This window comes from Balaenoptera physalus (assembly GCF_965194825.1).
Source record: "Balaenoptera physalus genome assembly, chromosome: 1".
Lineage (NCBI taxonomy): Eukaryota > Metazoa > Chordata > Mammalia > Artiodactyla > Balaenopteridae > Balaenoptera > Balaenoptera physalus.
The window spans coordinates 81,169,034-81,193,359 of record NC_138882.1 but is presented as its reverse complement, the minus strand read 5'-3'; the positions used below and the strand labels follow the sequence as shown (position 1 = coordinate 81,193,359).

Sequence of the window (24,326 nt, the reverse complement as noted above, 5' to 3'; positions counted from 1 at the left end):
CCAGGATCACACGGCAAAGTTGACGGTGGAGCTGGAATTAGAATCCAGATCTCCTCTTTGGAGCTCCTCCTGCCAGCTGGGGACAAGCACATATGTACCCAGCCCTTTGCTAGATGCTTCAGGAGACAATTCTCATTGAGGGGAGAGAGACTGCTCACCTGTGTGCCTCGGAGTGTGTGGCCCCAGGGAGTGAGTACCCGGATTAGCTCTGCCCTTGACGCTCTGTATGACCTTGGACAATTCACTTGTCTCTGGCCTTCGTTTCACCCTTTGACAAGCAGCAATTTGGCTTCAGTGGTGCTTAACTTTTTCACTACCGAGAACTCTGTTATTTTTTTCCTCTAGGGCTTCATGTTTTGAATATTTTGGCAACCAAACAAACTGATTGGTTAATGGCCATTTGTCATCCACCCCCCTTTTTTATACTCTTTAAAGACACGATGGAGCTTTGAAGCAGCAGGAGGGAGCTGGCGTTACTGCACTGGGCTGGTGCTGTTCTGGTACCACATCGGGCCCAGCAAGGATGCCTATATTGCTGTCAAACTGTGGGCCCCTACTTTGCTTAACAATATGGTTTCCCTTAGGCAGTGTACAATATGGAAAACAGCCCAAGTGTTCCTATGATCATGTCCAGGGACCTCAGGTTGGATATCACTGAGCTGGTATGAGATTTTGAGCCTGTGAGTCCCTTCCCTGCCCTCAAGGAGTTTATGCTCTAGCAGGAGAGAGCCAGCACTGAAACACACATGCACGGTGCCTAAGAGGCAAGGCCGGATGTGACCAGAGTGGTGTGGAGGAGAGACTACCTGCAAGGGGCACAAGTTCAGGCTGGGGAGAGAGTCCTGAGGGCTGAGATAGCAAAGGAAGACTTTCCAGAAGAGGAGGGACTTGGGCTGGACTCAGGGGATTCCAGGAATGGGACTCAAAACCATGGGGAAAACTGTACAACACACAGAGTGAACTCTAATGTAAACTATGGGCTTTCGTTAGTATTGGTACCAATGTTGGTTCATCAGTTGTCACACATGTATCAAACTAGTGCATCATGTTAATTAATAATAGGGCAAAGTGGGGGGCCAGAGAGGAGGGTATACAGGAACTCTCTGTATTTTCTATTCAACTTTTCTGTAAACTTTAAACTTCTCTTAAAAAAATAATAAAGTCTATTAATTAAAAACTAAACCAACCCAAACCTGGGGAGGAGGTAGGGGCTGGGGGAGGGTTGAGCTTCAGGTTAAATACCCCTCCAGCAAGCCAGCTCTGAGCGGGTCACCCTGAGAGCAGAGGAGGGGGCTCTTAGCTTAACCGTGTCTCCCACCCTTGTTTCCCCCCCCCCAGGAACTGCTGAAGGATGGGAAGAGGGAGACCACCATAAGCCAGCTGCTCATCAACCCCACAGACCTGGATATTGGGCGTGTCTTCACCTGCCGCAGCGTGAACGAGGCCATCCCGAGTGGCAAGGAGACGTCCATCGAGCTCGACGTGCACCGTGAGCAGGGTCCTGGGGAGGAGGCAGGGAACGTGGGGTGGGGGGAATGTGCACCTTGAGTGGCATCCTGGGAAGGAGCCCAGGAAAGGGGAGGGGGGCAGCACCCTTTGAGAAACACAGAAGAATCCCCCAGGCGCCCTGGGACAGATGCTCCATTTCTTTGTCGTCTTGGATTCCCTGGTTTGAACTCTGAGGGCTGGTAGAAGAGGCATCAGCTGTGAGCCAGGCAGTTCCCGGGTTTCAACCGTGTGACTTTGGGCAATGACATAATCTCTCTGAGCCTCAGTTTCTAATTCGGTATACGTGCAGAAAATAAAATGCAGGCCTACAATCCCTTATCAGAAATTCTAAACCAAAAGTGCTTGGGTGGCAAAACCTGAACCGAGGCTCTTGGTAGTCTTTTATTTAACCCACTTAATTGGAATGGCTATACGTTTCACTGCAGATGTAGTAATGCGTGTGTCTGTGGGATATTGCCCAGACTGTGCTGGGGGTCTTACACAGTAAACGATCTGTGCCCACCGTTACCTTTCTAACCCTTGAAATATCCCAAATTCTGAAACACATCTAGTTCCAGGGGTTTCAGATAAGGGATTGTGGACCTGTACCTGCTTCTCAGGGTTGTGAACATTAAGTGAGATATAGTGTAAGAGCATCTAGCATGGAGTATGCTACTTGGTAAGTGCTCAATAAATTCCCACTCCCCAGGGAAGGGTGGGAGAGTGGCAGCGATTGGAGAGATGCCCCACCCCCATCCCAGTCAGTGAGCCTAACGAGCCCACACTGACGCCTAGTGGTCACAGTCAGTCAATACACCTTCTGACTAATTTGTCCCTCTGGTATCATCCTTGGTCGTCACCCTAGCTGGCCCCTAGAGGCTCCTGGAATAAAGGTGAAGAAGGTTTATTTATTGGAGCTGGTACACTGCAAAGTCAAATTCCCAGGTCACCACACGGGTGAGGTCTGAGTGTGTGTGCTAGAGAGAGAGAAAAAGAAATCTGAGGGACAGAAAAGACCCTGACTTCCAGTCCTCTGCTTTGCAGACCCTCCTACGGTGACCCTGTCCATTGAGCCACAGACGGTGCAGGAGGGCGAGCGCGTCGTCTTTACGTGCCAGGCCACAGCCAACCCTGAGATCCTGGGCTACAGGTGGGAGGGGCAGGGGCGGGGCACACTCTGGGGAAGGATACTGGGAGGCCCTTGAGGCCAGGAGTGGGGGGGGCTGAGGAGGACAGGCCACTGGACGTGAGTGAGAGAGCTCCAAGGCCTGACCCCGCTCTGTGTTGCCTGTTCCCCCAGGTGGGCCAAGGGGGGCTTTCTGATCGAAGATGCCCACGAGAGTCGCTATGAGACGAATGTTGATTATTCCTTCTTCACGGAGCCTGTGTCCTGTGAGGTTCACAACAAAGTGGGAAGCACCAATGTCAGCACTTTAGTCAATGTCCACTGTGAGTAGCTGCAGGGCCGGGGGTGGGGACAGAGGGCCGGGGCCTTTAAAGGGCCTGGGGTGGAGTTGGGGAGGCTCCATGAGGCTGAGGAGGCGTGGGGAGGAGGCAGGACAGGAGAAGGAAGAGGAGAGCGATTGGAGCTGACCCCCAGTGAGACTAAGACCCTAACGGGCTGTTCCTTTCTACCTCAGTTGCCCCCCGGATTGTAGTGGACCCCAAACCCACGACCACGGACATTGGCTCTGATGTGACCCTCACCTGTGTCTGGGTTGGGAATCCCCCCCTCACCCTCACCTGGACCAAAAAGGACTCAAACATGGTAAGAAGCTTGCTGCCTCTCCGGGACGCTGGGAGGAAGGAACCTGGCCACAGGCTGGGGAGAGAGGGGGCAAAGGAGGTGCAGCATTATTTTTCAACTTGAACCTGGGCTATTTCCAAGTTCTCAGGATTTGGAAGAGAAGGACGGTGCTTGCAATCCACCCCACCCTCCTCGGCAGACAGCTGGCCGCTGCAGTGGCAGTGGGAGGGACGTGATGACCTGTGGGGTGGGACGGGGGCAGGGGGCCTGAGTGGAACTGCTGCGGTGGCAAGAGACCTGGTAAAAGAACGCTGCTTAGGAGGGTGGAGCAGCTGGGATGACTCACTAGAGAAAAGAAGGCTGAATTGTGCCGCTCTACAGCGACCTGCCTTGGACAGTTTGGGCCACAGTTGCAAAAAAGAGGGATTTCAGAGTGAAACTTCCTACCTCATTTGGCGAGAGAAGCACTAGAACAGATGACCAGAAGCGGCTGTATCCTCTGTACAGAATGATGGCAGCCTCACCTGCCCTCTTGAGCCTCCACCCACTTTCTCCCCGCTCTTATAGAGATGATGTGTCTAAGTGCCAACCTATTTAGAGTCAGGGGATGGACCAGATAGACTCGGGCCCCTGTTTCCCTTCTGGGAATTCACTTGTGGCCCTTCCTGCTTTCTTTCCAATGCCTCCAATGCGGGGGCCCGCACGGATCTAGGGACCCAGGCCTCCTGGCTCCCCACCCGAGGCTGCTCTCTCTGCCCAGGTCCTGAGTAACAGCAATCAGCTGCTGCTGAAGTCGGTGACCCAGGCCGATGCCGGCACCTACACCTGCCGGGCCATCGTGCCTCGGATCGGAGTGGCCGAGCGGGAGGTGCCACTTTACGTGAATGGTGAGTGGCCTGAGGGGGGCGGGGGGCCTGTGAGGGGGGAGGCGGGCACTGGAGGTTCCAGCTGGCCCTGACCACGTCTTCTTGCTTCTTGCAGGGCCCCCCATTATCTCCAGCGAGGCCGTGCAGTACGCTGTCAGGGGTGATGGTGGCAAGGTGGAGTGTTTCATCGGGAGCACGCCTCCCCCAGACCGCATTGTGAGTGCTGGGCCTGGCCTCGGGCCGGCAGCCGCTTGCTTCTCTGCTTCGCTCAGCCTCCTCCCGCTTTCCCCAGGCCTCTTCTGTGCCCCGTGCTTCTCATCCTCAGACTCTGTCCCTCTGTCCCTCTTCCTGTTCCAATGCCATCTCCTCTCTTACTTGTTGTGTGACCCTGAGCCAGTTACCTGTTATTTGGGACCTCAGTTTCCTCATCCATAAAATAGGGGCACTGATCCCTACCAAACAGGGTTGCCGTGAGAAGTGATGTGACCACACGTGTGAAAGGCCGGGTGGGGCCTCCCTGGATATGCTGTTCGTTCCCCTGGGCTTTCACTCCTGCTGTTTCCTCTCCCTTGTCTCCTCCCCTTTCCTCAGCCTCCCGGTCTCTTCCTTGCTCTCTCCTCTGCCTTCTGCCCCTCGACCCTGCCCCCTCAGTTCTGTCCCACCCTGTCAGCCCCTCCTCTCCCTTCTCCTGCCTTCCTCCTCCTACCAGCCCCCATGCCGTTCTCCACTCCCCTCCCTCTCCCCCACACCATGAACCATTAATTCCTTCCGTGACCATTAACCGTCAAACCCCTCATCACATTTAATGACCATTTGGCTAACTCCAGGGCTGCCCAGGGACACTTCATTACCATGGCCGCCTGGGCAGCGGGCGGCTTGGCTCCCGGGGGGCTTTCCTTGCAGAGCTAGGAGGACTGATCCCTGGAAAGGAGCCAGTGCTCAGTGGCGCTCCCTCACTCGGGTTCCACTCTGAGGGAGGGGACACAAAGAGGGGGGGATGCCCCGGCTAGGGGGTCGGGGATGGAGGAGCCTAGGAGAGACAGGTCTCCGGTGCCAATTCCCACTCATTATAAGGGTCTGTGGATGTGTCTCTGGAGCCAGTGGGCTATGTAGGGCCGGCTGTGCGGTGGTTAAAGGTGGGGTTGAAGGTTAAGTTATGTTTACTTAGCATCTCAGACTATCAATCAGAGCTGGAGGAAAGCTGGAGCATTGTCTACCTCTAGCCTGGTCCTCTCCTTTTATAGGAAACTGAGACCCAGAGAGGGAAGGGGAGGCTACACAGGGCTCGAGGGGAGAGTCAGGCCTAGAGCCCAGGGTTCTTGGCTCTCCACCCAGGATTTGTTTTACCACATCAGGGGTCCCACATGTTGCTTCATTGGATCAGCTGGGGTTGTTACAAAAATAGAGATTCCCAATAAAAGAAGCCTGAATTCTAACTTGGAGAAGGTGGGTCTTTGGGACAGTAGTCTACCATCTTCTTGGCCTGCTGGCTTTCCGAATAAAATTGCTCTCCCCTGCCCCAACAAAAACAGCAACAACAAAATAGAGATTCCTGGGCCTGTCCCCTGGAGAGTCAAATTTAGAAGATAAGCCCCGGGAATCTGCATGTTAAAGAGTGTCTCTGAGCATATTTGAATGGTCCTAACACATGTCGCAGGCATGTTTGGGAGCCGCTGCTTCTCCTAGACCGGAGGTTTGATGCCAGGGTTTGAGGCAGCAGGTGCGACTTGGGCTTGTTGCAGGGCAAGTATGGGGCTGGGCTTAAGAGCACATGAGGTGAGGATGTGAGGATGCCTGGAGGGTGGGCCACCTGCCTCTTCCTCATTCCGTCCTGCCCTCCCCACCCCAGGCATGGGCATGGAAGGAGAACTTCCTGGAGGTGGGGACCCTGGAACGCTACACGGTGGAGAGGACCAACTCAGGCAGCGGGGTCCTGTCCACGCTCACCATCAACAACGTCATGGAGGCCGACTTTCAGACCCACTACAACTGCACAGCCTGGAACAGCTTCGGCCCAGGCACAGCCATCATCCAGCTGGAAGAGCGAGGTGACAGCAGTACTGGCTGTGTAGCCAGGGCGCAGGGCAGCCTGGGGACTCTGTTCCCTCTTCTCTCTGGGGGCACGGCTCAGAGAGACAGCTCCCTCCTGGGCGTGCCCACCAGAGCCTGGCCTTGGTGCTCAGCTGGAAAACCCACTCGCATTTTTAAGCGTTTATTGAGCATCTGCTATGTGCCGGGCGCCCCCTCTAGGAACTGCAGGGACAGATGTGAACGAACACAGTCCTTGCCCTCCGGGAACTTTCAGTTCAGTGGAGAACTTACAGAGTGGTAGCAAATGACTTCAGATGGAGAAAAATGAAATGATCTGTGAAAGGGAGTAACACTCCCTACCTCACTGGGTTGGTGTGAGGGTTAAATGAGAAGATATTCATGAAGTACCTGGCATAGACTAGGTGCCCAGGAAGCTTCGGTTCCCCTACCTCTTCACGAATCCTTAGTCTGGTGGGAGACACATATTCCCTCTCTTAAGGCACTTCTAGTGTGATGAAAGAGGCATCATGCCTTTGACTTTTTTGGAAGCTCCCAACTCTGATGAGGAAAAGAGCCCCCCCCTCCTCTTTTTTTTTTAATGAGAACTAGCCATTTGACATGGGAGATGGGGGAAAATAACTGGGGGTCCCCTCGAGTCTTTCTTAGCTGAGAACACCAGCAAGAGCAAGGGGTTGGTGGGGAAGAACAGAGTAATAGAGTGAGGCGGGACTCTGCAGGGAAGGCTTTCTGGAACAGAAGAGACTTACATGGATCTGAGCCATCCAGGACAGCCAGGAAGGGAGAAAACGCTGGAGGCAGGATTCCTGGGTCCTTCTCATCTCTGGGGAGCAGGGGGAACCAACCAGAACCGTTTGAGCCCTGGGAGGGTAGGTGCAGATGGAGCAGTCACAGTGGTGTGTGTGGGGAAGGCAGTGAAAGAGGTCAGAACACATGGCAGATGGGAGAATGTGGGGACAGCTGATCTCAGACAAGAGCCCAACCCAGGAAGGAGAGACAAGCCTCACAGACAGGTGGGCTGCAAGAGAGGGACAGACGGACCACCAAGGCCAGGGTCAAGTTGATCCCAATTCTGATGACGCTGAAGCACAGGTCTAAACCCAAACAGCGCAGACTTCCTCTCAAATCCCACCTTGACTTTAATTGAACACAGCTCAGCTGAAACATAAACCTGTGCACAATCCAGGGGGGCACGGAGCTCGGCTGTCCTCACCTTCAGCCAGCACTGAGCTCAGATCCTCCGTGTGGCCCCCATCCTCACCCTCCCCCTTTCCCTCCCTCATCTGAAGAGGTGTTACCTGTGGGCATCATCGCCGGGGCCACCATCGGCGCAGGCATCCTGCTCATCTTCTTCTTCATCGCCTTGGTGTTCTTCCTCTACCGGCGCCGCAAAGGCAGTGAGTATGGGCCCTGCTCAGGCCTCAGCCCTCCTGGGGGTCCCCAACAGGCAGGGCCTGGGAGAGGTGAGGGGGTTGACAGCGGCGCTCCCCAGGCCAGGTGGGGCCAGAAGCAGCCTCTGCAGAGGCTGGCAGAAAGCGTCCAGGCTGCTCCTTCCGTCCCAGGTCGCAAAGACGTGACCCTGAGAAAGCTGGACATCAAGGTGGAGACAGTGAATCGGGAGCCACTCACAATGCATTCTGACCGGGAGGACGATACTGCCAGTGTCTCCACGGCAACCCGTGTCATGAAGGCCATCTACTCGGTGAGGGTCCGCTCCTCCCTGGCCCAGCTCTCCTCACACTCTTGGGACCGGCTCCACCCCAGCTCAGCAATACTGTCACTCTCTCCTCCCTCAGTCATCCTCCTTTGGTCCTGCCCCCTCCCCCACATGCTCACACGCTCATACACATACACACGCTCATGCACATACATACATGTGCACATGCACATTCATAAACACATTCACGTGCCCACGCTCCCCAGGCTAATTTCCCTCCATTAGAGGACAGGCAGGTGGGGCCTGCACAGGCTTCCTTCACCCCAGCCTCCGCCCTACAGAGTGTCAGAATTGGAAACCCCTAGAAGTTTTCTAGCCCAACTGCCTCATTGCTCAGATGAGGAAAGAGCCCCAGAAAGGGGTAGGGACATACCCAAGCATTGCATGTTAGCGACAAAGTTGGTGCTAGAACCCAGGTCTCTGGCCTCTTCCCACCACATCCCAGCGCCTCTGCTGGGAGAGGACACAGAGTTCAAGTCTGCCCATGACCCCAGACCCTTCCCCTTAATAGGTGACCTCTGGGTGTGGGGATAGGCTGGGCAAGGGAGGACAAGGGCAGGGTGTCTGTCTCCTGATGCCCCACTCCTGCTGCTCTGCAGTCCTTCAAGGATGACGTGGACCTGAAGCAGGACCTGCGCTGTGACACCATCGACACCCGGGAGGAGTATGAGATGAAGGTGGGAAAGCGGGAGGGGCCGGCGCACAGGGGCTGGTGGGAACGGGGCTCTGAGGGCCTGCAGGGTGGAGGTGAGGGCAGGTTTGGGGAGGAGCGGTCAGCAGGTTATTGAGGAAACAGGAGGTGGGGAGCTATTGGCTGAGAACCCAGGGCAGAGCCAGAGAAAGAGGCCCAGAGGGCCATGACGCGACAACACCCTTCCCCCAAGAGAGACTCCCCTCCTCCATCCTCTTCTCTCGTTGCCCCCCAGGATCCCACCAACGGCTACTACAATGTGCGTGCCCACGAAGACCGCCCGTCTTCCAGGGCAGTGCTCTATGCTGACTACCGTGCCCCCGGCCCTGCCCGCTTCGACGGCCGCCCCTCTTCCCGCCTCTCCCACTCCAGCGGCTATGCCCAGCTCAACACCTACAGCCGGGCCCCGGCCTCTGACTACGGCCCTGAGCCCACACCCCCAGGTCCTGCTGCCCCAGCTGGCACCGACACCACCAGCCAGCTGTCCTACGAGAACTATGAGAAGTTCAATTCCCATCCCTTCCCGGGGGCAGCAGGGTACCCCACCTACCGACTGGGCTACCCCCAGGCCCCTCCGTCCGGCCTGGAGCGGACCCCGTATGAGGCCTATGACCCCATTGGCAAGTACGCCACTGCCACGCGATTCTCCTACACCTCCCAGCACTCGGACTACGGCCAGAGATTCCAGCAGCGCATGCAGACGCACGTGTAGGGCTAGAGCCTGGCCGGGGCATCTCTGCGGGGCAGAGGAGAAGGCTCTCACAGCTGTTCCCTGATATTCAGGGGCATTGCTCGTTGTTGCTCCCGTCCTGGACCAGCCTTCCTCCTCCCACCGTGGCAGGCAGGGAGCAGGTCTCCCGGAAACACCCCGTCCCGAGGATGGTGCTCTGTGCATGCCCCAGCCTCCTGGGCCTGCCCTTCCCTCTTCTTCGGGAGGATGTGTCTCTTCTGACCTGCACTCTTGCCTGGCCCCAGCCTGGGGACGGGGAAAGTGAAGGTTGCGGAGAGCAGAGGGGGCACTTTTTAGCATTCCCTTTCTATCCCACCCCTCTGATCTCCCGTGAGTAGACAGGGGGTCATGTGGAGATGAACAGGCTTTGGCCCAGGGGGCATGAAGTGTAGGGGTGGGTGGCTCTGGTACAGATAGGTGGAAGTGGGGTAGCCTGGCCAGTCCATCTGTCGTCTGCGTTCATACCTTGGATACATCTCTCCCTCCTTGGGACTGCAGAAAGGACCTTGGATTTATTTTCGTCCTGGCACCAAGTTCAGATCCAGCCCTCCTTCAGCTGGGAGTAAAGTGCCAGTCATCCTGGCTGCCCATGGGGACACCTGTCTGTCTGCCTGCAGAGGGATCCAGGTATGTCCCGTAGTGCTGCCCCCTTTGCTTCTTCTCTGTGCTGGGCCGGCCAGGTAAGCCAGGGGGTTGTGATGGAGAAGGAAAGGTCAGGAACCATGTCCTGAGTCACTAGCCAGACAGCAGTGTGCTATATAGCAGTTTCCAGAACCCACGCTAGAGTGAGCCCCCCCCAAGTCCCCTCCCCTCCCCAGTCTGCCCCACTTCCTGGCTTTAACTCTCTAGCATGCCTGGGGAGTGGTGGGGTGAGGGTGGGAGTGCTATAGGCTATTTTTCAAAGACAACAAAAAACAATAAAAACCTCATTTGGAGAAAAAAAGCAAAAAAGCTGTAGGGAGTCCCCCACCCAAATACAAGTCCCAGTGGAAAGGAAAGGGGGCATCTGTTCTTCACCAGATTCCCAACACCTTCCATTACTCTTTCAGTCTCCAAGCACTTTGAATCCATTTTTAAACATTCAGGCGGTGAGACCTGTCATCCGATGGGCGCTGATAGGACAGGGAGGGGGCCTGGCTGTCGGGCTCTGCTGTCCTACCCTAGGGCCAACCAGCTGGTTAGAGAGGCCACCTTCCCGGGGGCACGGGAGATGTTCTCTTTAGACGGGTTTTGTTCTGTTAAGTGTCTGGTTTTTTCTTGGACCAATCAGATTCCTTCTTCCAGTTTCAGTGCCTTGAGTGTCCAGCTTCAGTTGACCGGCCCTGGGTGGGTGGCTGCGCGGGGAGCCGGTATTGTGAGCGCAAACTCACTGTCAAGTGTTGCAGAGTTTAGGGGACCGACGGGTGAGGGGGCCTGGTAAGAGGAAGGGCGGGCCTGGTAAGGTCACGCGGAAGGGCACTGCAGGCAGCCACGGCCCAGGCAGCCCCCCACGCCCACCCTCACCTCCATCTACACACGCGCACGCACGCCTGCACATGCATTCCGCATTCTCAGCCGCCACCTCCTGACCAAAGAGAACCGGCGCTCCAAAGAGAACTCCCTCCCCCGCCCCGGCCTCCCCTTCCCAAGAAGCAGGGTCTGCTCTTCCCCTTGAGCGGGCGGGTCCTCCGCTGCAATCCCCAGAATGCGCTTTGCCCTTTCTCGTGGTCGCCGTTCATTAGTCATGTTCGCTTTAATGAGTTACATGCCCATCAGTCACGGGCCATCGCCACCTTTGCGGATGGCTCTGCGGGGTGACATTCCTCACCATCCCTTGGCTGGTAAGGACCCGCTCATACCCAGGAAGAAAGTAGTTCCAGTTCCAGCCTCTCGAACTGCCTCTGCATCCTCCTTCACTTCACCCGGGGGCAAGTCCCGAGGCCCGGCCCTTCCAGAGGCATCATACAGGCTCCCAGCCAGCGCTATTCCACCCTCACCCCTGGAAGCTGACTCCTTCCTGCGGAGTCCTTTTCTGTGAGCTCAGTGACAAGGTCTGTTAAGGATGCAGGTTCCTGTGCAAATTCATGCATATTTTGATGATTTTCACAGAAGCCATGGGTAATCTAAACAGTTAAAATCTAAAGATGGTGGCTTTTTAAACAGGAATATTCCAAAAGACATTTACTTTTGTTAGGGGTTTGGCCACATTCGCTTGTTTACTCCTTTTTGGTTTTAGTGCTGAGTCCATTCTGTTGACGGAGAGAAGGAGAACCTGAGGTCACTCGGTAACTCAGCTGACACTGTAGGAACCATGGGTTTTGGAAGCCAGATACAGAGCTACTTCCCTGTTCTCTGTTCCTTAACACGTTACAGTACCTGGGTATCAAGCAAGCACCATGCAAGGCACAGGGAGATGTCAGCAACCAAGGCCATCTCTGCCCTCTGCAACTTGCACTCTGGTCTGACCAGAATCTGAATTGGGACCGACCTGTTAAGCCAGTGGAATTGCTTTTCTGGGGAGTGGCAGGTGCCCTTGAGCATGGAGGGTTGCTGTCTGAGGCTGGAGTCCCCCAGCATGGTGCCTCAGTACTTGATGTGGTCACTTTGGTGATCCTGACTGCCTTTGCCATTTTAGTTTTGGTGGGAAGACCAAGGGGTCAGGAGACATGGGACCCAGTTCTGAAGCTGCCATTTACTGAGTGACCTTGGCCTAACCTCTTTAGGTTCATTGCCCCCTATTTTCTGGTCTTTAAGATGAAGGGGGAGAGTTGCACAAACCTCGAATTATCCTGCTCTTGCTGTATTCATTTGGTGAGGTGCAAGGGCCTGCCATCCCTAGCAAGGATTTGGGAACAATGACTGAGCAGGTGGAGGGATGGGAGAATTGAAAGGTTCTCCTATCTTGAAAGAAGCTTTCACTGTGGGCTTCATCACCTTGTCAGAAGTGTTGTGAACGAATTTCCACTAGAAACCCCTTAATCCCAAACAGTAACAAAAAACATATCCTAAACCTCAGTGAAATTGATGTGGGGTTATCCTTTGGCCATTGAGCTGCTCCCCACTCAGAATCCTGACAGTTTTGCAAAGGTGTCTCTGGCTAGGTCAGGGCACGGTGAGTTTCCTTCACTGTGCACCCAGGTTTCAGGCAGCCTTCTCCGTAGGGAGAAATGGAAGCAGCCACCCTCCACCCCAGTCCTCAGGAGCACTCCCATGGCCTGGGGACAGCCAGCCTCACTTACTGAGCAAGGGGAAGCCTGCAGGCTAAGGTGTCTCGAGCCAGAGGGCAAGGCGTGAGAACAGCTGGCATCTCTGCAGGAGCAGTTTGGAAGGGCAGCTGGTAGAGTGAAGAGGGAGTCCAGCAGTTTTTGACTTAAGTTCTGGATCTTGAAGACGTTCTTGTGATTCTGGATGACCCTCAGTCTCCTTGTGGAGGGCCCGGCTTGCATCCTAAATCCCAGATTCCTCCAAGTCTAGCCACAAAGTACGCATGAAGCAAAACCCACCATAAGTCAGAAAGGAAAGCAGCCAGGGATAGGGGCAGCGCTATACTCTCACAGATGCCCTGCACAGGATGAAAGAGGTTAGTTTGATTCCCACCCCATCCCCACCCCGTGTCCAGGCACTGCACCTTCTTGTCCCAGCAGGTGCTGCTTTCCTTATAATTTTGAAGGCAGCCTTTTCTGCTTTACAGGATGGAGCCCTGGAGTCTCTTTCACCCTGGTGCCCTCTCGTTAAACGGGTGGTGTTCTGTCAGGAGCCACAAGTCTTGGGCTCCTTCAGATGGAATCAGATGGTCTTTCAGTGTACTTGACCCATGTACATAGCAGTGTTGGGCCATTCGGGTTTGGAGAAAACCACGTTAAAGCCAAGAGCCCAGTGGGACTGAACTGGCTCAGTCACTGCCTCACTCTGCTGTGAGGGCGGTTCTCTCCCCACTGCTGCACACCCAAGCACCCCGGCCTCGGAAACCCTGGCTTCTCTGCCAACTTAGTGCTGTGTGTCCTGAGCCAGGTCACCACTCTCTGCCCCTACGGGCCCTTCTGCATGTCGAGGGAATCACCTGGAAGGCATTAGTGAAGCTTCTGACCCTGGTGGGACCAGTTAGGAGGTGATAATAGAACATTGAAGTGCACAGACCAAGGGATGTAATTGGAAAGGCATTTATTTTTGTGAAGAGGCTATAAAATTAGCATTTAAATAACCCATCCCCTTCTCCCTGCCTCCCCCTTATCCCCCCATGATACCTCTCCTTTCCTGGAGGCCAGCCTCTTTCTGTAAGGCACTGGCCTCACTTATCAGCTGGGTCCTGACTTTCCACTTCTGTGCTGCTGGAAGAGGATGGAAAGATGTGTGGCTCGGGAGATTCCTCAATTTGGGAGATGGGGCGGGGCAGAATCCCATTTTCTTGCATCACTGTGAGGGAGCTCCAGGCCCTGTCCCTGGAGGAATAATTGCTGCGCAGAAGTCACAGGCCATACTGGGCGGTTCTGGTACAAGCCTGCCCTTAAAAATAATAACAATAATGATAATAATAACTCTGTTTGCATAGAGCTATCACTCATTCCTACCAATCTCCTGTCCCCTGATCCTGGCTTTTTGCTGTCCCCAACCACTGGCCTTTGCGAGTGTTGGTGGGCCATGGGTTCTTCTGTTCACTTCTGGGATCTTCAGATGCTTCCCCCTGGGAGTACCCCTAATTCTGGGGAGAGAGCAGCCAAGTTGCCAATACAATCAAATTCTCGACGCAATCTTGCTAGTAATAGTGACCCAGAAGATTCGGCTGCTGCCTCCAATTACACCAGAATGAGGCCCAGGGCTCCCTGTGGTCCCTTTTTCTACCCCACTATTCTTGGGATTACAACCACCACTTCTGGCTCCAGTTAAATTTTCTCCACCCAAACCCTGATAATAAATGGATCCATGATGATAATGAAGAGGAGAGGAAAAAAAAATATTATTTTTGTTAGGACAAACCATCGTAGATTTTTAGCAATGTGTATCTGTGTGTCCCTCACACTTTTTCCTATTCTGCCTTTTTTCATTTTCCTTTTTTTTTAAATATTATGTACTATATTTTTAGTCTCAAGCACACTATATATTATATATATTTAATTTTTTTATATATATAAATATAAATGTTTTAAAAAGTACCATGTTTTGTGTTGTTTAATGCATGAGCAACTCTAGTTACTTAAAACCTTGCCTGATTTGGGGTGAAATGATCAAAGTTGGAGGAAAAGATAGATTTTTGGGTTGAGATGGCAGAGACTATATATTTGTGTCACCTCCAGGCTGTGGGGCAAACACATTTTATTCACCAGTTTGTGTCTGTTGCAGAAGCCTGAGGCCAATTATGGCAGTTCAGGGACAAACAGCTAGAGGCTCTGTGCTTTTGGAACACAGCATCCAAATGTTCTGTGCCAAATCTGATTATGGGGATAGGAAATGGGGGGGAGAATGAATCTGGGATCCAAATCGCGAAGGATTTGGGAGTGTGAGGATGAACAGGACTGATTTCATTTATTTAAAATGCACTGGTTTGGGTAAAAAGCAAAGTTACCAGGTCGCCAACCCTTTGAACTTGAAGTGAAACAGAATGAAAAAACAGATGGTGCAGCGGCACACACACACAGAGGCCATCCTGCTGAGAAATTCTAAATTCTCCGAGTTTAGTAGAATTTGCAAAGATTTTACTTTACTCTTTTCACAGGAGTGTTTGAGGATAACGGGGGGAAAAAATTGTTTTCAGATAATGTTTTTGAAAGCTATAAATCACTAAAGAAATACAAGGGTTTATTGTTTCCCTCATCCAGTTAACAATCCAGCAAACTAAAGATGGTCCACAGTAGCCTTTTTGTACACAAGGGACACAGAACACAGTCAGAGCTAGGGATGTAAGAGAGCTGAAAAAAAATACTTTAGAGGTAATGCAACCCATTTCCAAGAATGTTGTAGGGCACAAGCCAGAGCTACCACAGAGGGTGGGGCAGGACGCAGTGGGGGCTGCAGTGTGGAGCGTGTCCTGGACCAGAGCCTGTAGGTAGCTCAAGGGGCGTCCAAGCTGGATGGGAATAAGAGGCCTCCGTGCAAGGTGAATCTCGAGGCTACAGCCAGGTAAGTTGAACTGGCATAGGTAAGATATGGCATGATAGTTGGAATCCAGAAGCAGAGAGAGTTAAAAAAAAAGAGAGAGAGAGAGAGGAGAAGAAGCACGTTTGTGCAAACATGGAGGCCAAGTGAATTCTGTTAGGCCAAGTAGTGTTAGGTGGGGTGTTTCCTGTGCTTTGTATCTGCTTGGGATGCATTTTATTCCTCTCTGCATCCCCAGAGCCCAGCCCAAGGCCAGCAGGTACTTTGGGACAAGTCTGTGAGCTGTATAGGGCACCACACGATACTTGTTGTCAAACCCAAGTTCATGTGCCCTACATACAGTGAGCCCAGACAAACTAAAACATTGGAGTTTGGGGCAGAGAAAGGTTTATTGATTAAGAGGACACTGACCAAGAAGATGGGAGACGTTTCTCGGATTCATCTTACTGACTGGCCAAGGTGTAAGGTTTTTAAAGGCAGCATTTGGGGATGAGGGTTGCAGGGAGCATGACTTTTTTCTTTTTGGTTGGTGGTGAGATAACAGAGTGGTGTTTTGGGAATTTTAATCATCAGCCTTCTGGTTCCAGCCAGTCTGGGGTCTACGGACTTGTGGTCAGCATGTAGTCACCATCCTCCACCAGGGTGGGCATCTTCATTCCCACAGAACAACTCAAAGATGTGTGTCAAATTGTTAGGTGTGTCCCTCGAGGAGGAACTAGGACTCTGTCCATCACTGAACTATTGTTTCTTGACTGCTTTTCCTTTGTTTCTGCATCCTCTCACTTCCCTAATTAGTAACTGCTTGAGTCTGCTCTTTGGAACTCAGGGAAGACCTAGGAGACTAAAGCTTTTTTCTACAAATAAGAAATGAGGGACACAGAAATGCTTCTGTGCCCAGGAGTGTCCTGCAGGGTCTTGCTCAGTTTCAATTCCCACTTTTCTTTGATATTCCTCAATCCTGAGGGGAACAGGGGTGGGACAAGAAACGGAATAAAGTTTTAGATGGAGAGATTGGTCATAAGCTCGACGGGGACTTGGTTTTAGGGGGAACCCACTCTCATATCTAGGCACTAGATAGGCCGCAGGAGCCTGTCTCATGTATTAGGTCTCTTCCTGTGACAGGGGCCCAAGCCCTTCCCTTAAGTCACCCCCAGCCTGAAGACAAGTAGTAATGTTGTGGGAAGGGGGATCCCTTCCAGGGCCCTAGAGTGGGCTCTTGTCTAACACTCGGAAATGAATTATCTGAGGAGACACATGTGCTGACAAAGCAAGAGACTTTTTTGGGAAGGGGCACCCAGGTGGAGAGCAGGAGGGTAAGGGGACCCAGGAGAACTGCTCTGCCACGTGGCTCACAGTCTCGGGTTTTATGGTGATGGGATGAGTTTCTGGGTTGTCTCTGGCCAGTCATTGTTACTCAGGGTCCTTCCTGATGGTGTGCACATAACTCAGCCAAGATGGATTCCAGCGAGGAGGATTCTGGGAGGTTGGTAGGACATATGGACTGGTATCTCCTCTCTCCTTTTGACCTTTCCTGAATTCTTCTGGTTGGTGGTAGCTTGTTAGTTCTGAATTCCTTACCAGGACCTCCTGTTTAAGATAACTCATGCAAGTGGTTACTATGGCGCCTGGCCAGGGCGGGCAGTTTCAGTCAGGATTCCCCTAACAGTAATGACACCAACAGGCCCTTTATCACCACTCTTTGCAGAGTTTAACAAGCTACTCCCTCCTTGGGAGGTCTCCTGCCTCACAGCAGGAGCTCTTGCCCTTGGCACAAATGTGCTCTTGTCTGTACCTTCACACCAAAGGGGTGAACTTCAAAGTCCTCCAAGATCTACCCCAAGATCACCTTTCCAAAGGATCAGACCATTCAGCCTTCCCTTTCACTTACCCAACATTTCAAGACAGTCTGACAGAATCATGCCTTATTTGGCATACTCCTGTACTTTGCTGCCTCTGTGCTTTTGTCTAAGCTCTTTTCTCTGCCTGGAATGCCCATGTCCCTTTACCTTCCTATTTCTAAATTTTGCATATCTTTAGGGCCCAGGTCAAAGGCCATCTCTTCCAGGAAGCCTTGCCTGATTCATTATGTACTCACCCTCTCTCCCTCCTAGCAAGTCTCAGGACAGGTGAGCTGCCTCTCACTGATCTCATTTGTAACTGTTAGCTTTGATCACAGGGTTTTGTGTATAACACATTAGTACTTTCCTCTTAAAATAAGGGCGCTGGAAGGCTCATCATCTAACAGAGTCCCTGGCATGTAGTTGCGCAATATGTGCTAAAGGAATGCAGGGATGGAGAGAAGGGAACCAAACCCACAAACATAACGCATAAAGGGAATTTACCCTGGAGGAGTCCATCCTTGATGAAGTGGGATGGCATGGTGAATAAAACGTGGGCTCTCAAGTCAGTCTGCCAAGCTGCTAGACGTTACCAGTCCTCACTAATATTGAGTCCTCCATCTGAGTCCCCTGGCCATTGGACAAGGCCAGCCTGACTAGTTTTGGCCAGTGTTCTATAAACAAAAGTGACATGTCACTTCCAGACCAAAGCATTTAATTGCTAGTGTGAGACCCTCCAGCTCTTTCTTCACCTGCCATAGCGACAGGAGCTCATTTATTCCAGATGGTGCAGCTTCATAATAATGGAGTCCCTCTCGGCCTGGGCCCCTGAGTGATGATGTGAAGCAGAGCGCCTCTGACAACCCATGACAAACATGCAGTTTGAGGGAGAAGTGAATCTTTGTTTTGTTAAGATATTGAAATTTTGGAGCTGTTTGTTACTGCAGCATGGTGTGTCCTATCCTGATTAATACACAGCTTCACCTCTTGCTCCAGCTTGACCTTGGATAATGTTGGGGATGAAGAAATTTTCTTCTACCCTTCTAGGTTCTTCTGGCTGGTCTAAGAATTAAATTGACATGAAGCAGATTAACAGGAGAAAATCAAACAAAAATTTAGTAACATGTACACAGGAGAGAGACCCAGGAAAACTGAGTAACTCAGCAAAATGACCAAAGCCCTTCCCTTAAATACCATCCTCAGCTAAAGACAAAAACCGAGGTTGAGGGTGGGGAGAGTCAGTTATGGGAGGTTATAATCACCCAGCAAACAAGGGTGATTACGATGCAGATTTAAGTCTTTGCCTTCTTCGTTGGTAAGAACTTCTAGAGATTTGGTCATCCTCCTCTTCCTGGTACAGGGAGGGAGACATCCTGACAAATGGAGATTTCCCTTACAGATGTAAATGTTTCTTACAATAGGGCAATGCCTACTCGGTTTTCAGAGCCCTTCCCAAGTCTACTGTTTCACAGAAAATAACGAGATTAAAACAATATGCTAAAAACATATTTTAGGGTGGCAAATTCTGTTCCACTACAGTAAGTTCCTTTATCTCTCTGTGTCTCACCTTTCTCCTTGTGAAATGGACTAAGACTTCCTATCCCATATAACGTGCTTAGCAAAGTTCTCAGCATGTGAGTACTCAGTAAATGTTAGCTTGTGTTAGCCTGGAGAAAGGAGAACAGTGGGCATCACTAAAGATGTCAACAATTGCCCAGGGGTTATGAAAAGAGCATGGAATCTGGAGAAGATTTAGGTTAAAATCCCAGCAGTGCTTGGGGCTTCCCTGGTGGCGCAGTGGTTAGGAATCCACCTGCCAATGCAGGGGACACGGGTTTGAGCCCTGGTCCGGGAGGATCCCACATGCTGCAGAGCAACTGGGCCCGTGCGCCACAACTACTGGGCCTGCGCTCTGGAGCCCGTGGGCCACAACTACTGAGCCCAGGCTCCTAGAGCCCCAGCTCCGCAACAAGAGAAGCCACCGCAGTGAGAGGCCCGCGCACTGCAACGAGGAGTGGAGGAGTGGCCCCCGCTTGCCGCAACTAGAGAGGGCCCGCCCGCAGCGACGAAGACCTAACGCAGCCAAAAATAAGTAAATAAATGAACTGTAAAAAAAAATCCCAGCAGTGCCTCCTGGAACTCGGATTCAGGGCAGGTCAGCACATCTTTCTTTTTTTTTTTTTTTTTTTTTTTTTTTAAAGGTGTAGGCTTATTTATTTATTTATTTTTGGTTGTGTTGGGTCTTCGTTTCTGTGTGAGGGCTTTCTCTAGTTGCGGCAAGCGGGGGCCACTCTTCATCGCGGTGCGCGGGCCTCTCACTATCGTGGCCTCTCTTGTGGCGGAGCACAGGCTCCAGACGCGCAGGCTCAGTAGTTGTGGCTCACGGGCCCAGCTGCTCCGCGGCATGTGGGATCTTCCCAGACCAGGGCTCGAACCCGTGTCCCCTGCATTGGCAGGCAGATTCTCAACCACTGCGCCACCAGGGAAGCCCCCAGCACATCTTTCTGAGCTGCCTTTTCTTTATCTGTAAAATGTTGTGAACACACAATGAGATGAGGTACACAAAAGCCCTTTGTAAATTGCTAAATGCTATTCAAATGTGAGTTGATTACTTGGGTCTCTTAACACGCTAGCATCCCACCCCCACCCCATGCCATCGCCACTCTGCAGCATCCCATGCCACACACATTGCTCCTACAACCGTACCCCCCACCGCTACACGTGCACACATGATACTGGCAGCTTTAACAGTGACCTGCTATTGGGAGAATGTGCCCATCCAGCTGGGACAATAGAGAACATCTTTATGGTCCCCAGGGTTCTGAAACCAAAAGACCAGCTCTTTGCAAAGCAGGAACCTGGGGCAGGAGAAAGATCACTTCATCGGCACTCACTTTCCCACTTCCTTTATTCATTGTAATTAGCCACACAGAGGCAACCTCCCGGGGAGAGCAGAGCCGTCAGCTTCCAGAACTGAACCTGGGAGCTTTGTCTTTCTGTTCCTCTCCACATAATACTGCTCTCTTGGCGGTCGCTATGCAAACACATCCCGCATTCATTTGCAAACTGGGGAATATTTCATATTTTGAGGTTCAGATAAACGTTGCAACTCCCCAAAAGAGACACAGGTTAGGATTTCTTTGCAAACAGTATCGTGTCAACCCTCCTAGTCTGGATCCTCAGTGATGCTATAGCCTGAGGGGTGACCACAATCTTGCGCTTCTCAGAGCCCTCACTAAAATAGATGCTTACCTGTGGAGAAGAGAATCTCAAAAATTGAAGGCATCTCTGGGGCCAGCTGGTCCAACTATGGACCCAAAGGAGGAGCCACTATTCGGCCTCAGAGACAGGTGGGTTCTGTGTCGAGGTCATCAGGGGACTGAAAAGCAGGGTGGCTTTTTATGGAGTCTGGGCTTTGGAATCTGAATGTTTGGGCTTCCCCCTCCAGCTTTTCCAGGCACCAGCTTTATGCCTTTGGGAAAATCATTTGACCTCTTCGGGCCTCAGTTTCCTCGTTGATAAAAATCGTTCCTTCATTCATGCAAAAAATGTTTATTGAACATTCACCATATGCCTGGCACTGTTCCAAACCCTGGGGTACAGCAGGGAACAATGCAAAGTCCCTGCTCTCGTAGCATTTATATTATAATGATGGGAGATGGACAATAAACAAATAGGTGTATGTCAGATAAGGGTAAGTACTCTGAAGAGACACAGAGCGGAATACAGGGAATGGTGGGGGATGGACTTTATGTTGGTTGGTCAGAGAAAGCCTCTAAGATAAAAGGAAAGGTAAACTTGGAAAAAGAATATTCTAGGCACAGGGAACAGCAGCTGCAAAGCCCTGAGGCAAGAAATGAGTTTAGAGGGTTCAAAGCCCAGCAAGGAGTCTGTCCAGGGGAAGTAGAGAAAGGTGGTAGGAAATCCTATTAGAAAGAAAGGTGGGGTCGAACAGATCCTGTGAGGACTTGTAGGCCATTAAAAGGACTTTGGAAATTATTCTGAGATGGGAAAATGTAGTAAGTCAAGCCATATGAAATTGCTGTTTTTGTAGATCAGAAATGGTCGAACATTAGCAATGTTATATGGTTCAACCTAATAGATGTAAACATGAAGTATTGTTAATTTATTATTACTACTTTAAAAAAACAACAACAGGATTTTCTATTATTTTGGCAAGATTCATTGGAAGACATTTCTTCCTTCTACTGAGCATGAATCTGCCTCCTTGCAATGTTCTCCCAATGGCTATAGTTCTGCCTTCACGGCAATGCTGTCAGTAGTCGCCACCCCCTTTTCCCAAACGACCCTTTTGATATTGAAACGTAGTTATCATGATGTCATGTCTCTTCTGAGATGCCTCTTTTCTGAGTTAAATGCTTCTTGATTCTTCAGACCATTTCTCTTATGATATGGTTTCCTGTCTCTTCCACATCTTGCCTCCTGAGTGAGTTCTGAACAACGGGTAGGAAACAACCTTCCCCATTGCACCCCACTAGTCTGAGGGAGCGTTCTCCATCTCAACCCTGTAGGGTTCTCTGCGTTCCTTCACCTCCTAACCATCAATAAGTACAGACACTGTCTTCTGGCTCTTCCTCAAGAGGGAGTGGGGGTCCCTTGATCTTCCAGTGGCCCTGAGAGCCATCCCCCCCACTGCCGTGGGAGATAGTGCCAGATTCTCAGACAAAAATCCCTAGGAGATGGAATAAGAGGGGTTCCCAGGTCCAGCAGCTCGGCCATCCCCATATCTGGCACCTCAACCTAGGTTCTTTGGTGTCCCAAGACTTGGAGTGCTCTGTGTGGTGGGCCTACTTGGAATTGTTTAATGGCTGGCATCACAATGTCCCAGACCTGGCTTCCAGGATCTAGATCTGTCAACTGTACAGTTTGAGAATCAGGAGATATGGGTTCTAGTTCACGCTGCATTTATTAACCATGTGACCTTGGACACGTTACTGAAACTTTCTGAGTCTCAGTTTTCTAATCCATAAAATGGACATAATAATGCTACTTCATCAGCTGAGGGAAGAGCTGGCACAATTGGATATTAAATGAGCATGTTTCCCCAAACCCATCACAACACATGGCCTCCACTGCTATCCTCTAGCCCAGTGGTCCTTCGGCACTGCCCAGACTCTTGCAGTGGCTAAGTGGTCTCTCTGCTTCCATTCTCTGCGCCCCTAGACTCTGTTCTCCACAGCAGGGCATTGATAGTGATTCCCTAAGGAATTGTTACCCTACTTGGGGAAAAAAAAGAACCTCTTCTTAGTTTCACCATCAATACTGGAAAATTAGACTTTAACTAAAATAACACAACCTGAGTAATCCTTTTAAAATGTAAATCACATCACTTCACTCCTTTGCTCCGTGCCTTAGGGCTTCCTATTCCATTTAGAATAAAATCCACACTCCTTTCATTTCCAACAGGCCCTACCTTAGCTGGTCCCTGCCCACCTCCCTCCTCACTTTGTCACTTACCACTCTAGTTCCACTGACCTTGCTCTCTTGCTCCCTGGACCCCTTTCTTCAATGAAACTACCTGAAGTTTGGGGGGTGCTTAGGATAGGGAAGAAGCTAGCATTTATTAAGTAAATGTGCCAAGCACTTTCATAAATGTGATTATGTACAATGTTCAGAAGAATGGGCCTCTGAAGCTAGGCCTTAAAGGGAATTCCCCTATCTTCCATCTCAATACCCAGTGAGACAGCTCAGAAGAGCTCAGCAAATAAACCCAAGAAACTTCTGGCCTCAGAGCCCCCAGGCCTCCAGCTCTCTCCTTCTAATTAACCCAAAGGGTTATTAACAGTACCTTCACTTATTAAAATAATTTTTTTGGATGCCTGTCCCTTTGGTCTCTCTGCATGTCAGAGAAAGGAGCTGGAATCTCAGATCCTCCTTTGAAAGGGCAGACCCTCACTAGGGTAGGAAAAGAGAGACAAACCTCATTGTTCAAGAATTGCCCCTTCCTTATGGGAGGACACAGCACCTCCAGCACTGGACACAGGTTTCTCTTGGATTTAAAAACTCCATTGGGGGAAGAAAAAAACCTCAGGGCAAATGTAGAAACATTGGGAATTCTGGTCGATTGAGGGCAAAAAGCTTAATATTTGAGTTCAGGCCTGTGGGCTAGCTGTGAAGCTCTGATTCAGGGAGCTGGAGTCTGTCAGTGACGATGAACTCCCTGAGGGCAGGGAAACACCTTCACACTTTTTATCTGTGAAAAATCAGGGAACTTACGCGACCAGAATGGCATTTTTACAAGGCAGGGAATTGCACCACTGATCTCTGGGTTTCCTTCTAAGCACTAACAACCAGGATTCCATGATTTTGGTGTCTTCTATGGATGGATACCAACCTGGTGGCAATTAAGCAACTCAGATTTTCAGAGCAGTACGTTTACAAATGCTTCTCACCAATTTTCCATTCAGAACCCTTGGCTTCTGTATAATATTTATGGCAAACCAGTGGCAAGAGGAAGGATTGAAGTTTTTGACCCTAAGGCTTTCCCACCACAGCTTGTTTCCTTCATACTTGGCATGGACTCAGTGCAACATCTCTGACTCCTTCCGGGACTCCATAATCACAGCAAAGAAAAGAAAGAAAGAAAAAAAAAGACTCAACTCACTCCTATTTAAAGACTCAAATCAGGAGTTATCTTTTCAGGGAAGACCTACACCCCCATGTCAAATTAAGTGACCCTTTTTTGTCATCCCATAGCACCCTATTCTAGCCCCCCCTCGTTTGTGCTTCTGTCATGTTTTTATACCCAGCACAGCTTACCAAGGTATTGACACTTTAAAAAGGAATTGTGGTGCCAGCCGTAAAAGAAATACTTCTTTCTTTCCACAATATGGTGCCCTCCAGCTAATACCCAATCTCTCTCCTTCCATTCCCAGCCAAGTTTCTGGAAATCCATTGTCTGTGCTTCCTCGTTTTTATCACTTCCCCACCTGAACACACTACAGTCTGTCTTCTGATCCTGCCAAACCTTCCAAACAGATCTTGCTCTAGTCATCAAATCCAATGGTCGCTTTTCAGTTATTTTCTTCTGTTATAGGATCATTTTTAAACAAAGGTTAAATCATGATTTGCATACAAATATAAAATGAATGTGTCAAAAAGTGTATTTAA

At 51.0% G+C, this 24,326-nt stretch overlaps 1 protein-coding gene across 3 annotated transcripts in view; it reads left to right on the top strand.

The window, feature by feature from the left end:
* The window catches only part of KIRREL1 (kirre like nephrin family adhesion molecule 1), a 101,961-nt gene extending 87,544 nt beyond the window's left edge, over positions 1-14,417 (top strand). For 2 of the 3 annotated variants that reach the window (XM_082421966.1, XM_082421964.1), the window contains exons 5-15: positions 1,339-1,489; positions 2,533-2,638; positions 2,789-2,937; positions 3,129-3,256; positions 3,948-4,122; positions 4,217-4,317; positions 5,951-6,149; positions 7,440-7,547; positions 7,713-7,852; positions 8,467-8,544; positions 8,794-14,417. In XM_082421966.1, coding sequence (XP_082278092.1) covers positions 1,339-1,489; positions 2,533-2,638; positions 2,789-2,937; positions 3,129-3,256; positions 3,948-4,122; positions 4,217-4,317; positions 5,951-6,149; positions 7,440-7,547; positions 7,713-7,852; positions 8,467-8,544; positions 8,794-9,270 — 1,812 coding nt within the window. In that variant the 3' untranslated portion in view covers positions 9,271-14,417. The remainder of the gene's footprint in view (positions 1-1,338; positions 1,490-2,532; positions 2,639-2,788; positions 2,938-3,128; positions 3,257-3,947; positions 4,123-4,216; positions 4,318-5,950; positions 6,150-7,439; positions 7,548-7,712; positions 7,853-8,466; positions 8,545-8,793) is intronic. The other variant, XM_082421965.1, reaches the window with a different exon arrangement.
* The last annotated feature ends 9,909 nt before the right edge of the window (positions 14,418-24,326 follow it).